Genomic DNA, 13,031 nt, shown 5'->3' with positions numbered 1-13,031 from the left:
TAATAGATCCCCGTCAAACACCATAAATGCCTAACCAAAACCCTTTAATATCACACTCAAACCCTTTAAACTCAAAAAAAAAAAATCATCCGACAATTAGACTTTGAAAGAAAGTAGGGTTTAGTTTTTTGTCAAAATTAAAGGGAAAAAAGGCTACAAAAATCAAGCAAGATATACCCATTGAATTGGGATATAAAAAAATTTCCCCTACACCTAGATCGACACTACTAGTGGTGATTTGGGGGATAAAATTTTGTGTCTGCCCAAATCGCAACAAATTGTGCTGGTTTGGTATCAACCCCTAGTGTAGTCACCGTTTTCACTGCAGCATTCATATGTAAATAATTTTGCTTTCATACTATTTACGTAAATAAATGATATAAATATATTATTTTGGTGAAAAGTCGTAATTAATTATTATAAATTCTTAAAGGATAAAGTATACCATTAGTCCTGTAACTGTTAGTGTATTTTTGTTTTGGTCACCAAATTATAAAATTTTCAATTTCATCATTAACATTTTAAATTGTTTCTATTTTGATCACTCTCTATTAAATGTTTAATGAAAATGATGACGTAACTTTTTTAACTGATATAATAATATATTTGATCCTCAATATTTATGTATACTATTTCGGATATTATTCTCTCTCAACCTGGCTAACAATTTTTTTTGCTTTTCATCCTTAGCTTTATAGGCTTTTAGTCAATTATATATTTTGTCATACAACTTCAATGAAAACCTTTGCAAAAAACCCAAACTCTAACCAACTTTAATATTTTATAATAGCATCAAAAGCTTTCTGTCAAGATAATGAAAATGACAACTCAAAGGCACCAGATTGTGAAAGAAATATTTGTTTTGACTGTTCTGACAATGGAGTTTCAATTTTATCATCCACCGAGAAGAAAGAAGATATTGTGAGAAATCATAGGAAAGATGTGGAGAAATTGAGGGGAAATCTGGGTATTTTTTGCAATTGATCGAGGAACTGATTGAGTCATTAAATAATATAATACTTTTTTTTTCAAAATTTGAGCAATATAACCCTAAACTAATATAAATAATATTTCTTCATAATATATATAAATAATATTATATTAGGCAAGTTATACTCAAAATCACTAAATTATTAGTAAGATTGTATTTTAATCACTTAATTTTAAAAAATTACAAAACTAGACACTAAACTATTTAAAAGTCTTCATTTAAGTTATTAAGTTGTTAAGTTTTCTTTTTCTAAAAGTCCAACTAACGGGCTTCGAGTGATGATTTGATGATTGATACGGTGGATCAGTATCCATCGATGAGCAGAGCAACATACATTAGATCCAAGTTGATCTGACGGTAAGTGTCAGATATCGAAGTAGAAAGATATTTGGATTTTAGTTCACATATTTGTGACATTCAAAGTTATTTTATAAAAAAAAGTTGAATTGTAGAAGAGAATGGGAAGAAGAGCTTCAATTGGTGCATATGGTGCAAACAAAGAAGGCCATACAATAGCGAATTTAACAACCCATTGACTTAAATGAAAACTTTCAAATAATTTACTGACCATTTTAAAGTTGAGTGACCAAAATGTAAAGTTACTAATAATTTGATGACTTTGGGTATTGTTTACCTTATTACGTTTTGTACTTTTTCATAATATATAATCATCATTAAATTATATAATTGCATGTATTTGAGGATTAAATTGATAGAATTTTTGATACGACCTTAGCTAGGGAAGTTGCCACCGAACCTGTTGAGCTGCCATAAGGACCTATAACTCAGTCTCGTACTAAGAGGTTCCAAGATGTGTTAGTAAGCTATGTTGATCGAGTTTGGGGAGAGCAAGTAGCTGAATCCATTGATCATGCTTGGACTAGCTCAATAGGCGTCCTTTGTAGTTTATTGCAAGCTGAACTTTATTTTTAATTAAACTTATCTTAGTTAATAATTGTGTTGCTGGTATAAATTACTGTTAATGTGTTTTTAAGCTTATTAATTAAGTTAGTTAAGTGTTAAATGTGTTTAGTAATTAAGTCTATTAATTAAGCTTATTAAGTTGTTTTGCTTGAATGTTAATTAATGCTTGTAGGTTACTATTCAGCTGGAATCAGTTATGTCAGTTATGAACTTGGATAACATTTAAGGAGAACATTATGCACCATTTAATTCGAGCCTATTCCTCTTCTCCAAGGAGCTGTTCAAGAATAGCAATGGACAAAGGAGTGTTCACACGTGGCTATTCAGTTCATGAATCTTTTTCACATTCTATAACCGATTGCCTCTTAATGTTCACACCATGGTCTGTTTGTGTGCCCAAAAATGTCATCAATATTGCTGGTGTCTATTCGGCTGTTCAAGGGAGAATTTAAAGCTTATTCTAAACTCTTTGGTTGCTCAAGAATGAGTTCTTCCAACCTAAGCATTCAAGCTCATTAAATCAGCTCATCTAAGCTGAATCCAAATGACTATTCAGCTAGGCATTAGTTAGCATTATAAATATTTTGTAATCAACTTGTTTGAGAGACTTTTGCTAAATTTATGTTTAAATTGAAACTTGTGAGATATCCAATTCTCATAGTTCTTTTCGAGTCTGAATTGACTTATCAAGTTGTCTTGTGGCGTCATTCTTTCCCTTTGCTAAACCGAACTTATCAACTTTGGTGTGGCATTCATATACCTTTAGTTCCTGTCATTTTTTTTTTTTTTGATAGCAGGTCAAGGTTCTTGCTGATTTTTTCTAACCCAAATCCACCTAAGAGCTACTTCAAGATTTGGGCCAACTATTCCAATATTATTGGTTCATTCTCAGCCTTAGCCAAACTATCCATTTTTGTATTTAGCCATCTTATTTTTAACCCTTGTTTGAGTCCAAATATTCTAACTTTCCATTTAACTTGAAACGAACATAACCTTACCCATTTCACAATCGGGCAAACTAATACGACTCGTAAAATTTACAACCGAGTTTGTAACAATTTCTAAATGTAGACGATTAAATTTAATCTCTCAACTTTATGGATTTAAAAATCCACTTTCAATTTATACATGATCACATAATATTTTAATTGAAAAGCTAACAATATTATCTGAACTAATTAATAAAATTATATAAATATAAAGACCAAAATTATGTTAGAAATTAAAGTATAAGGATTAAATATAAAATTTAAGCAAATTAGGACCAAAATTGAAAATTAACCATTTTGCACAAAATGAGAAAAGAAAAGGGAAAGGAACTGGTGGGTGTGTGCCACGTGTCTTAAGGGGAAGGTAATTAAAGTTTAATATTATAAATAACAAGGTGGAAAATACAGTTTACAAGATACAAAGGAGATCTATCAGGGTTGCAGAACGACACCGCTTCTGAAACCAGAATGTTGGCTAATACAAAATAGCTTTGTAATTCGAGAGTTTTAAAATCTAAAAACTCATGACAGTAGGTTTCACCTTTTCTGATGCTTCGGATTTGATCGACTGCCTAATGACAAAAGTAGAAACAAACCACAACAATTAGCAGCATCCATATAGTAGCTACCTGAACCTACCCAATAAAACAATACTCTTGGATCAAAAACCAGAAAGATAAAGCACTGTCAACAGCAAATGGCACGAATGGAACGTGAAAGACATTGATCGATCAATGCTGTCACTTTGAGTACATATAAAACCAGCTTTGATGATTTTATTTTCTTAAAGAAGCCAAGGAAAACTAGTCATGCTTTGATAATTAGACAGACCTGATGAGTTCACGTCATCCACCTCTTCCTTAATGCCTGTGATTCTACGATCCTAAAGATTCAAGGTAGATTCAAGGTGGGGAACTAAAAATCAAGACAAGGAAAGGAATGTGTAGGCGGAAATGGATCTACAAATGTAACAAACCTGATCATAAACCGGAATTTGGTTGCGCCAAAATTCCATTCGAGGTAAAAGGACTCTACCTGCAACATACAGAAATAACTTAATCAGTTAAATGAGCACATATCTACTGAAATTGAAAATTAATTTAATACTTATGCAACGACTTTCAGACTCTGATAATTCTACTAAGAAAGCAGAAAAGAAAAAAATATTAATGGCGTTATTTGCTTAGATCAGATATGTTTGATAAATTGCAGTTCAAACATGAGAGCAAATTTCACTGAAAATGGATTCTTTAGCTGACCAGTGTTTAAATCATATGAATTAAGGTATTTTATTAACAATTACAAAGGAAAAGCACCATCAATGTAGAAAGACAACTTCTATACAAAGATTAAGAGTGGGAGAAAAAGGAGCACAAGACTGTTTGGGACCAAAGGATATGACAATTTCTAAATGTTAGATTGTGAACTCACCTGATCTTGACCGTTTGAAATTCAGAGAATCCGGAGAGATGATAGATTTATTCCCTTTTCTTTCTCTGGATACAGAACTTGCCTAAGTAGAAACAGAAACAGTACAGTGATTCAAGCAAGGGCAGAAAAAGAAAAAGGTTGTGTTTGGGAAGTTGGATTTTAAAATTGTGTAATTGAGTAATCAAACCCATGTAAATGCAAGTTTCAAATTTATGGATTTATAGATGCCTATTTAGTAATGAGTTTGAAATTCATATTCTTTTTTAGACTTCTCAAATATCTAATCATATTTAATCTAAACTAATTCAGCATTTCAATCCCACAATTCATGTTTCCAAACACAACAATAAGTTTTCTTGGCTGAAAAACCTATCATTAAGTTTAGTATCATGAGCACTCATACATGTATTGGAGAAAAATAAGTAAATAGAAACACAATGACAAAGTAAACAGGGAAAGGAAACACATTTATCCGGGGAGCAGAATTCACACCAACATGTGAATACAACCTAATCAACCTGCATTAAAGATAAAATCAAGCAAGCAGCCAGCCTTGGACCGTTTCTTATAAGTAAATAAAGATTATCATATGCCATATCTGGTTAGCAGGGTGAAGTAGTTACATCTTGAGTTAAGCCAGGCAACCATGAAAAGTATGAAACTACTGTCCATAAATCAAAGGGAGCACTTAAACTATAAAAATAGTGTAGAAGAAAGCTCACAACTTCTTCGAAATCAAGTTTCTTCCGAGTCTCCTTCTCAAATGAGGATTCATTGACATGGTTTAACTTTGAGGTTAAGCAGCTCGGTATTTTCCTATTTAGGTTTTGTTCATCTTGAACCTTTATTGTTGAAGCTTCACCCTTTTGCTGACTGCTGTCAAGGTTTGATCTCTCTTCAACCATTGTAGACAAGTTAACGGCATGATTACATGGAGTCGAAATCAAGCTAAGACCTGTCATGACAATAGATAGAATTCAAAGAGAAATAAGCTGATCTTACTGAAATTCCTTTAGAAGTGTTATGTAAATTCCTTTAGAAGTGTTATGTATGAACAAAAGTCATATTCTGCCATCTAATCTAAAGTCTTAACTCTTATATAGCCAAATAAACGAAATGCATGTACAGAAACCTGAATCTCTCGCTGCATTACTAGAATTAGGGACAACTTGTAATCCGACATCGGCCATAATAGTTTCCCCCATACACTCTTTAGCATATTTTTCCCAGTAAGGAGGAAAGCCAATGAAAAAATGAGTAAAGACCTGTTCAGATTAAAACAAAATTATTACGAATTTGAAATCAATTACTTCCAAACAACATCATTATTATTGTTTCATCAAGAACTATGAATAATAGCATTGAAGGTTCATAATTATACCAATATAACAGGATTCTTAGAAAAAGAAATCGATTTTCAATGATACCTCAGAAGAAAACCCATTTTCAATGGTTCGTTGTTTGTTGATGAAACCTCTGATGCAAACACAAATCCCATCAGCTGTCTGGAGAGTTAATGCATCGTGTCTTTTTACAATCGGTGCAGAGGTAAATAACCGGAACGCTTTTGACCTGTCTCACCCAAATTCTTAAAATAAAAAACAAATTCAGGGAAAAAGGAGAGAAGGGAACCTGAAGCGTAAAGAGAAGCTTACTCTATTGATGTGGACCCTGCAACAGATAATCTCTTTCCTTCAAACTCTTTCTCGGCTTTAATCAACCACCAATCGTGCAAACAAACCTAGAAAAAGTGGAATTTAAAGTCAGGGGAAAAAGAAAAGGTACGCCATTGACTGAGAGTTTTGAGTTCAGGGGGAAAAAAGAAAGTTGAAAATTTTAACAGTTTTTTGGAAGTATGATGAACTGCCGTCATTGCTGTCGTGTTGGTTTGCGTCGCCGTTGTTTTTGTCGCGGGTTTTGGGAGCCATTGCCGGTGAAACTGTAGGTTGCTGGAGGTAGATTTTTCCCAGGTTTCGAGAATGAAGATTATTAAACTTTTCTTTTAAAAAAAAGGAACAAAAACATTTAATGGATATGGCGGGAAGCGGAAAGTTAGAACTCAATAACTTTTTACTGCGCTGTAAAAAAGGGGAATCGTGGTATTAACGATGTCGTTTCGAGAATTCAGCTTATTTCATGAAGCTATCGCGGATTTCCCTTTGCAGTCCCTCATCTCTTCATTTTTCACTCAACTTTTTCTGTCACCCAATCGACACTTGGCTAAGCTTTTCATGTTTTACGGTTTGCTTTAAAGGGCTAAGCTTTTTATGGTCTTGTATTTTTGTACAGTTTGCTTTGTATTGATTGCACGTTTGTATGGAACTTATCCTTGCAATCCTTTTATGTGAACGAATGTTCAGTTGACAAAAACAAAAAAGGAAACCCACACCTACAATGATACATCACTCGCCTTCCCAAAATCAATTTTGACATCAAATGCCACGATCTACACCAAGGTATTACTATTATCAGCTTCAATCGAGCATCATAAATTTATCCCAAAAAGATCTCCTAAATTGAAGATGATCCCGATATTAATCTGTACTCGAACTCTAATATGAAAACAAGTTGACCCAGTCAAGAAAATGCAGTTAGCCATCCATCGCTTCTCTAAAAGGAAACAAGAAAACTCGATCACCCCTTCAATGTCAACACTTGCGAGAGATTCAAACTTGCAATTGTGTACATACTGATATTTTGGCTTGAATTATACAAACTACACACATCAGAATAACTGTGTATAAATCTTCATATCCCATGTTGGTTTACATAAACCATAAAATAGTAGAATATTAGCTATTAACTAATAATAACACGACGAAAGCTTTTAGTATATATCCGGAGGAAATTGCCCCTTAATTGAGCTACTTTGTTGTGCTTGTGCCCTTTGAAGATGTAGCCTTAATGTGTAGTTGTTCAACTGCATACGAAAAAGAAAGCTTTATGGTTAGAATCTTACAGCTAAAACTTCAGCAGAGGTTGAAAAGAAGCATACCTCTAAAGTTCGAGCTTGTTCGATGTACTGGTTGAGAGTGAGCTTCAAGTGTTGCACTTCTCTTTCCTTCCCCTCTTGCTCGATGTTGCGTTCATGCTGAATGGCAACAGCTCTCCTCAGAATTTGATTGTTATCTAACAAGCTCCGCAAATGTTCCTTCAAGGAAGCATGCTCAATCTGCTTTATGATCATGTCCGGCAGAAAACCAATCAGCATATAAATGGTGGAAGGCAACAAACAAGTTGGTTCCCTGAAAAAAGCTTAATGACAAAATAAAAAGATTTTAAGATTACCTCTTCGGCAGCCCTTTTATTGGCGACAACACGCCTCTCAAAGGCTTCTAAAATCCTAGCAGCACGTGCCTTAGCATCGTCTATATTCATTGCACTCGTCATCTCGTGCACGAACAAGTCAGTCCACTCAGGACTGTTGACTGCATTTCTATCATAAAAATTCTGTTTATTTACATCTTCGACATTGTAGTCCGAGATTTGACTACCTGGTTTACAAGGAAAGGAGGAAATCCACCGTAAATTTCAAAGGAAACAGAACATACGAACTCAATAATCCCAAAAGCAACTAAGCAATAACAATTTAGTCAAACAACTTACATGTAGCAGTCTCATCAGTACAATTTCCAGTTCTCACACAATCAAAGCCATATTGTTTATTTCTTTCTTCGAGATCAGAAGAAAGTGCATTCGAACTCTCCTTAAAATCTTCATTCGTATCGACAACAGATGTTCTTAACTATACACAGAATCAATTAACAAGATTTAAAACATGATTAAGGTTTTAAACAAAGAAGATACCATGCCAAGTGCTAACAAAATAACCTGCTTCTAATAAACAAAATCTAATTTCTACCGGATAATCTAAATCTCATAAGCATATATATATATATATATATATAAACAAGAGCCTAAATAAAACAATTATTAATGATATTCTGGATTTTTTTAACAATATTAAAACAAAACAAATATGAAATGAACCTCAGGATCCAAAGCAGAGAAAGTTGAAACCCGGTCATCGGGTCTGGACCCAGGATCCGACGATGAGTTGGGAGATTCGTAACCAGAACACCTGAATCTCTTGGGAGAGGATCCGAATATTTCTTCAAAGCCCACCCTTTTCCCACAAACCCCTGCAGACATGGTTTCTTTTAAAACCCTGTAAGGGGTTTAAAATTTTATCCTCAAATAAGCCAATTAATTTTAATTAGGGGGAAAAAAGAACTTGGATCTGAAAACTATAAGCCTTGTTCTATACTGGGTTCAACGTTTTCATTTAATTTGGTACAAAATCTAATTTATCAGATACATTTAGAGTTGTTGGGGAGACATGGAACCCTAGGAGTTTGATTGAGGGAAGGGGAAAAGAAAGTGCGGGTGGGTCTGTTTATGCTTTGATTTTAATCTTCGTACAAAGTCTAATGTATCTCAAATCTCGACCATTGAAGTTTTAATGTTTTTCTTTTTCATTTTTTATTTCTTGTAGTAAACTGTAGATGCAAGAAAAGTACCATGAGACGATGAGTTGAGTTGCTTCGAGATTAGAATTTTATCTATATATTTCTATTTATAACAGTATTAATAACTAAAATTAAATTCTTAAAAATAAAAATATAAAAATTAAATTATGAATCTCCCAACAAATATACGAAGTTATGACATATTATCTATGACACGTCAATAAAAGTTACTCAACAATGATGGCTTCAATTGAGGAAATACAACGGAGGGCTTATTGCCCACAGAGCAATGGATTAATTGGAGTTTGAAGGGTTAATTATGGCAATTTTTAAGGACACAATTAAGTAAAAAATATAAGTTTGCTGCAAATCTTGTAATATATCATAAAGCTGATTATAACCCTTTATTATTAAAAATAACATTTTAGTCCGTGCATTTTAAAAAATTACAAAGTTAAATAATAATTTTGAATAGAAGTAGATGTAAGAAATTAATTTTGCTTTTATTCCCAAATTATTTTCAATTTTATTTTATACAATTATTGTGTTTAAATTATTTGTAGTTTGGTTCACGTAAGTTATTATTAAACTAAATCATTGTGCTTATTTTCAAGACTAGATAGATTTTAATTTAATTAAATTTAATATCATGTTATTCACTATTAAACAAGGCCATTTCAGTAACAACAAAATTAACATGCAAGGACTGAAATGTCAACTTATCAAATGTATAAAACTAATAAAATGTTTTTTTAATAGTAGAAAATTTGAAATAATTTTTTTTTAAATGATACGCGGATTTGTACTAAACTTTAACGAATAAATGCATTAGGGTTAATTAGATCATTCGATATAAGCAAGAAAATGGATGCATTGTTATTATTTTGATTCATTGCGTTATTTCATTTTTTAGTGTTACAACTTACAAGTATAGTATAATTGCAAATATAAGCTCAGACAAATATCAAATTATTAAAAATGGATTATCCGAGTATTCATCAAGTACAATCAAATTATTGTAGCACAAATGAATAAAAAAGTTATAAAGTCCACACTAAAGTCGACTAGCTGGACTAAAACTCTTATACATAAATGAGACTCAAAGACCTATACATATAATTGCGCATGGCGAGTTTTAAACCTAAGTATCCGTGACATAAATTGTTGGGCTTGTAATTTTTTTTAAATTATTATAAAATTATATATAAATTACATTGGAATAATTATTTATTTTTATAGCATCTCAGTTAATCTAATATCTTACATAGTTTTGGTGTATTCATCTTATTATATACTACATATCTATATCATATTTGGTTTTTTTAAGTATTATAAAAATTTATATAAATGTTTACATATTAATAATATTTTTATGGAAATTTTAACACATTCTAATATTTATGTCGTGTACATGTTATTTTTATGACATAATGTATTTTTATGTTTTTTATATCTTAATTTATCTCATATTTTACATAATTTATTATAATAATTTAATTTTATGCTTAAATATTTTTATCATAACAATTTCTATACATTAATATAAATATTATATTTAAATTTTAAATTTAATTTATTATCAACTGTATGATCAAAGTTATAAATATGGTTATTATAAAATTAACAATAAAATTTATTATTTAATTATCAATTGAGTATTAGCTCAGTTGGTATTGGTATCGATATCGGTATCGTTGTCGGTGTAGTAAAATATAGGTTTGAGTACGCTAAAACGTGTTTATCCTCGTATTTAAAAATTTTGTAGGGATTATAAGTAATTCTAGACACATTTTATTAAAAAATTATCATTTAACTATTATCATTTTAGAAAAAATATAATTAGAAAAGGCACAATATTTTGTTTTAGATTATAAAACCATTTACGATTACGGTTATATACATGTGAGAAAATTATTAATACATTGTTAAAAAATTTTAGACTTCACAAGTACTATTAGGATGATGACAAATATTCAATAAGGTATAATAAATTATTTAAAATAAATATATAAAAGAAACAAGACATATGAAAAATTAAAAAAATATATAATTAGTGTACCAAATACTAAATTTTAAATATAATATATATATATATATATATATTGTTAAGAAACAGAAAACAAAGAAATTTGCAATGTCACCGTGTAAAAAATTAACTTAGTTTGGAACAAAAGTTAGAAGATGCCTTCTTCAACATACATGGGATAATAATTGCCTTGTCTAAGTAATAATAGGGGTTTGCCGAAAACAAAAGTAATAATGGGAAGAAAAGAAAAAGACGATTGAACTTTTAAGGTAATGGATTGAATATGAGGTTACAAACCAGTTATTGTTGCATAGTGAAGTGGTCACATGTCAAGAATAGTTCCTTTTAATTTCACTATTGCTCATTTCTTTTTAGTAAACATTAATTTTGTAGCTCCTTTCCACCTCTTAATTGGAAGGATAATGTATTTCAGTATACTCGAATTCACGTCTTTCTGTACTGGCAATAATACTAATGTCAATCAAGTAGGAGCGAAGCCAGAAAATTTTTTTTGGGAGACTGGATGAATTTTTAATTTTTTATAGTTTATATCTTTATCATTTGTAAAAGATTAAATCAAATTTTTATAATTTTAAAGGGGCCAAAATGTAATTTTATCTTTATTAATTTTAAAATTTTTAAAAAAATTTAAAAGTCTAAAATATAATTTTACATTTTAGGGGAGCCGAGGCCCATGCTGACCCTTGACTTCGCCCCTGCAATCAAGTTAAAATCAACGAATAAAAATATATGTATAAAACACAATTACTAATAATTTTCAACAATATAATTTACATAAGAGTTAATATACATTATTACCGCTTTATCGTAATTGTATAAAAATTAGACTTTTATATATATATTCATAATTTGGGTATATAAGAGTTCTTATTAGATCAAAACTATACATGGAAATTTCTTTTTTATCTAGTCTCGTATTTTGCTTTGGCAGAGAATTCACAGTGGGCCAAAATAGAACCGAAAATTTTGATGGTTAAAACAAAAATTCTACTATTGTATTAATTATATTTATAAAAATTTCAAAGTCTAAAGAAGTAAATTTACCAAACTAGGATTGGTGCCGCCTCTATGTATCAGTTAGTATAACAAATTAGAACCCAAAAGTATATATATTTATTTTTATGAAAATTTCAATTTGTAGCATTTCTATCACTGGGTTCTGTCCCATTCCACTCTATCGGCAGAATAATTTGTATCAGTAAGTACATAGCCAATGAAATTGAAGAAAGCTAATTACATTATTTTAAAAATCCAGCTAACAACTTGATTTCATCCAACTTAAATGACTATTTCAATAAAAATATAATATATGTGAATATTGATATAAAAACTAGTGTCATGTAAATTTTAATTCGTAGGAAAAATTATGAGGAAAAATTTATAAGATCATCTTATTATTTAATATATGAAATAATTTTTATTTTATTGAATGATGGATAATATTAATGAATACTTTATAAATAAATTTATTTAATCTTATTAATTTAATATATAAAATTAATTTTCGTATATCCATAAATCTAAAACTATATATTAAATTATACTGATAAAAATATCAATAAAGAACGATATATTTATCAGTACGGTATTGATGGTATTGGCACATGAAACTATTTAGATTTATAATTAATAAATAAATAAAAAGAATTATAAATTTTACAATAATTAAAATGTTTATCATTCCCTCAACAACATGTGGCTGTAGTTTAGTGGTGAGAATTCCACGTTGTGGCCGTGGAGACCTGGGCTCGAATCCCAGCAGCCACATTACATAAAAATGTTTTTCTTTAAATTTTCCAACCTAAACTTCTAGGTATTTTTTGAACTAGAAAGCAAGTTCCAAAAACGACATCGTTCGGAAGCCAACTCTCTCACATATCTGCTAGACTCCTAGTTTTTTCTAGTCACTCAGTTTTGATCAAGTAATCAGATTCGGAGTTCTTCGGGATCATCATCTTCATCATTACTCAAAAGCTGTCAAGGTAAGAGTTTTAAATTTTATCCAATTTTCTGGATCTTTAATTTTTTAATATCCAATTTTTATGTTACGTTTTGAGTCGATTAAGATCGTAAATTTTCCGTTTATTGGATACCAGAAACGCTTATGATTGGGTTTTCTTGGGCACGATAATGTAATTGTAGAAATATTCAATCTTTTTCATAAGAGCTTTAATTTCATG

The 13,031-nt window shown here is 30.6% G+C and overlaps 2 protein-coding genes and 1 non-coding gene across 5 annotated transcripts; 1 reads left to right on the top strand and 2 right to left on the bottom strand.

The window, feature by feature from the left end:
- Window positions 1–3,125: 3,125 nt before the first annotated feature.
- Window positions 3,126–6,834, bottom strand: LOC108454442 (kinetochore-associated protein KNL-2 homolog). 2 transcript variants are annotated; one of them, XM_017752901.2, is made up of 9 exons: window positions 6,177–6,834; window positions 5,991–6,076; window positions 5,763–5,907; window positions 5,468–5,600; window positions 5,058–5,290; window positions 4,336–4,417; window positions 3,881–3,939; window positions 3,736–3,787; window positions 3,126–3,539 (listed from the first exon to the last, which is right to left on the bottom strand). In XM_017752901.2, the coding sequence occupies exons 1-9, from the start codon at window positions 6,261–6,263 to the stop codon at window positions 3,442–3,444; spliced, it is 975 nt and encodes a 324-aa protein (XP_017608390.1). In that variant the 5' UTR covers window positions 6,264–6,834; the 3' UTR covers window positions 3,126–3,441. The 2 variants fall into 2 exon arrangements, with proteins under 2 accessions (XP_017608390.1, XP_017608391.1); XM_017752902.2 differs by having other exon boundaries at window positions 3,126–3,476.
- A 142-nt stretch (window positions 6,835–6,976) lies between these two features.
- Window positions 6,977–8,866, bottom strand: LOC108454443 (uncharacterized). 2 transcript variants are annotated; one of them, XM_017752904.2, is made up of 5 exons: window positions 8,326–8,866; window positions 7,942–8,080; window positions 7,624–7,829; window positions 7,331–7,507; window positions 6,977–7,255 (listed from the first exon to the last, which is right to left on the bottom strand). In XM_017752904.2, exons 1-5 carry the CDS (start codon window positions 8,485–8,487, stop codon window positions 7,163–7,165), a joined length of 777 nt encoding a protein of 258 aa, XP_017608393.1. In that variant the 5' UTR covers window positions 8,488–8,866; the 3' UTR covers window positions 6,977–7,162. The 2 variants fall into 2 exon arrangements, with proteins under 2 accessions (XP_017608393.1, XP_017608392.1); XM_017752903.2 differs by having other exon boundaries at window positions 7,331–7,510; window positions 8,326–8,771.
- Window positions 8,867–12,546: 3,680 nt separating this feature from the next.
- TRNAH-GUG (transfer RNA histidin (anticodon GUG)) lies at window positions 12,547–12,618 on the top strand. The gene has a single exon. It is a non-coding gene; the product is annotated as a tRNA-His (tRNA).
- Window positions 12,619–13,031: the final 413 nt, after the last annotated feature.

Source organism: Gossypium arboreum, chromosome 9 (genome assembly GCF_025698485.1).
Source record: "Gossypium arboreum isolate Shixiya-1 chromosome 9, ASM2569848v2, whole genome shotgun sequence".
NCBI lineage: Eukaryota > Viridiplantae > Streptophyta > Magnoliopsida > Malvales > Malvaceae > Gossypium > Gossypium arboreum.
Note: the sequence above shows the minus strand (reverse complement) of the source record. Positions and strands in the feature narration are given on the sequence as shown.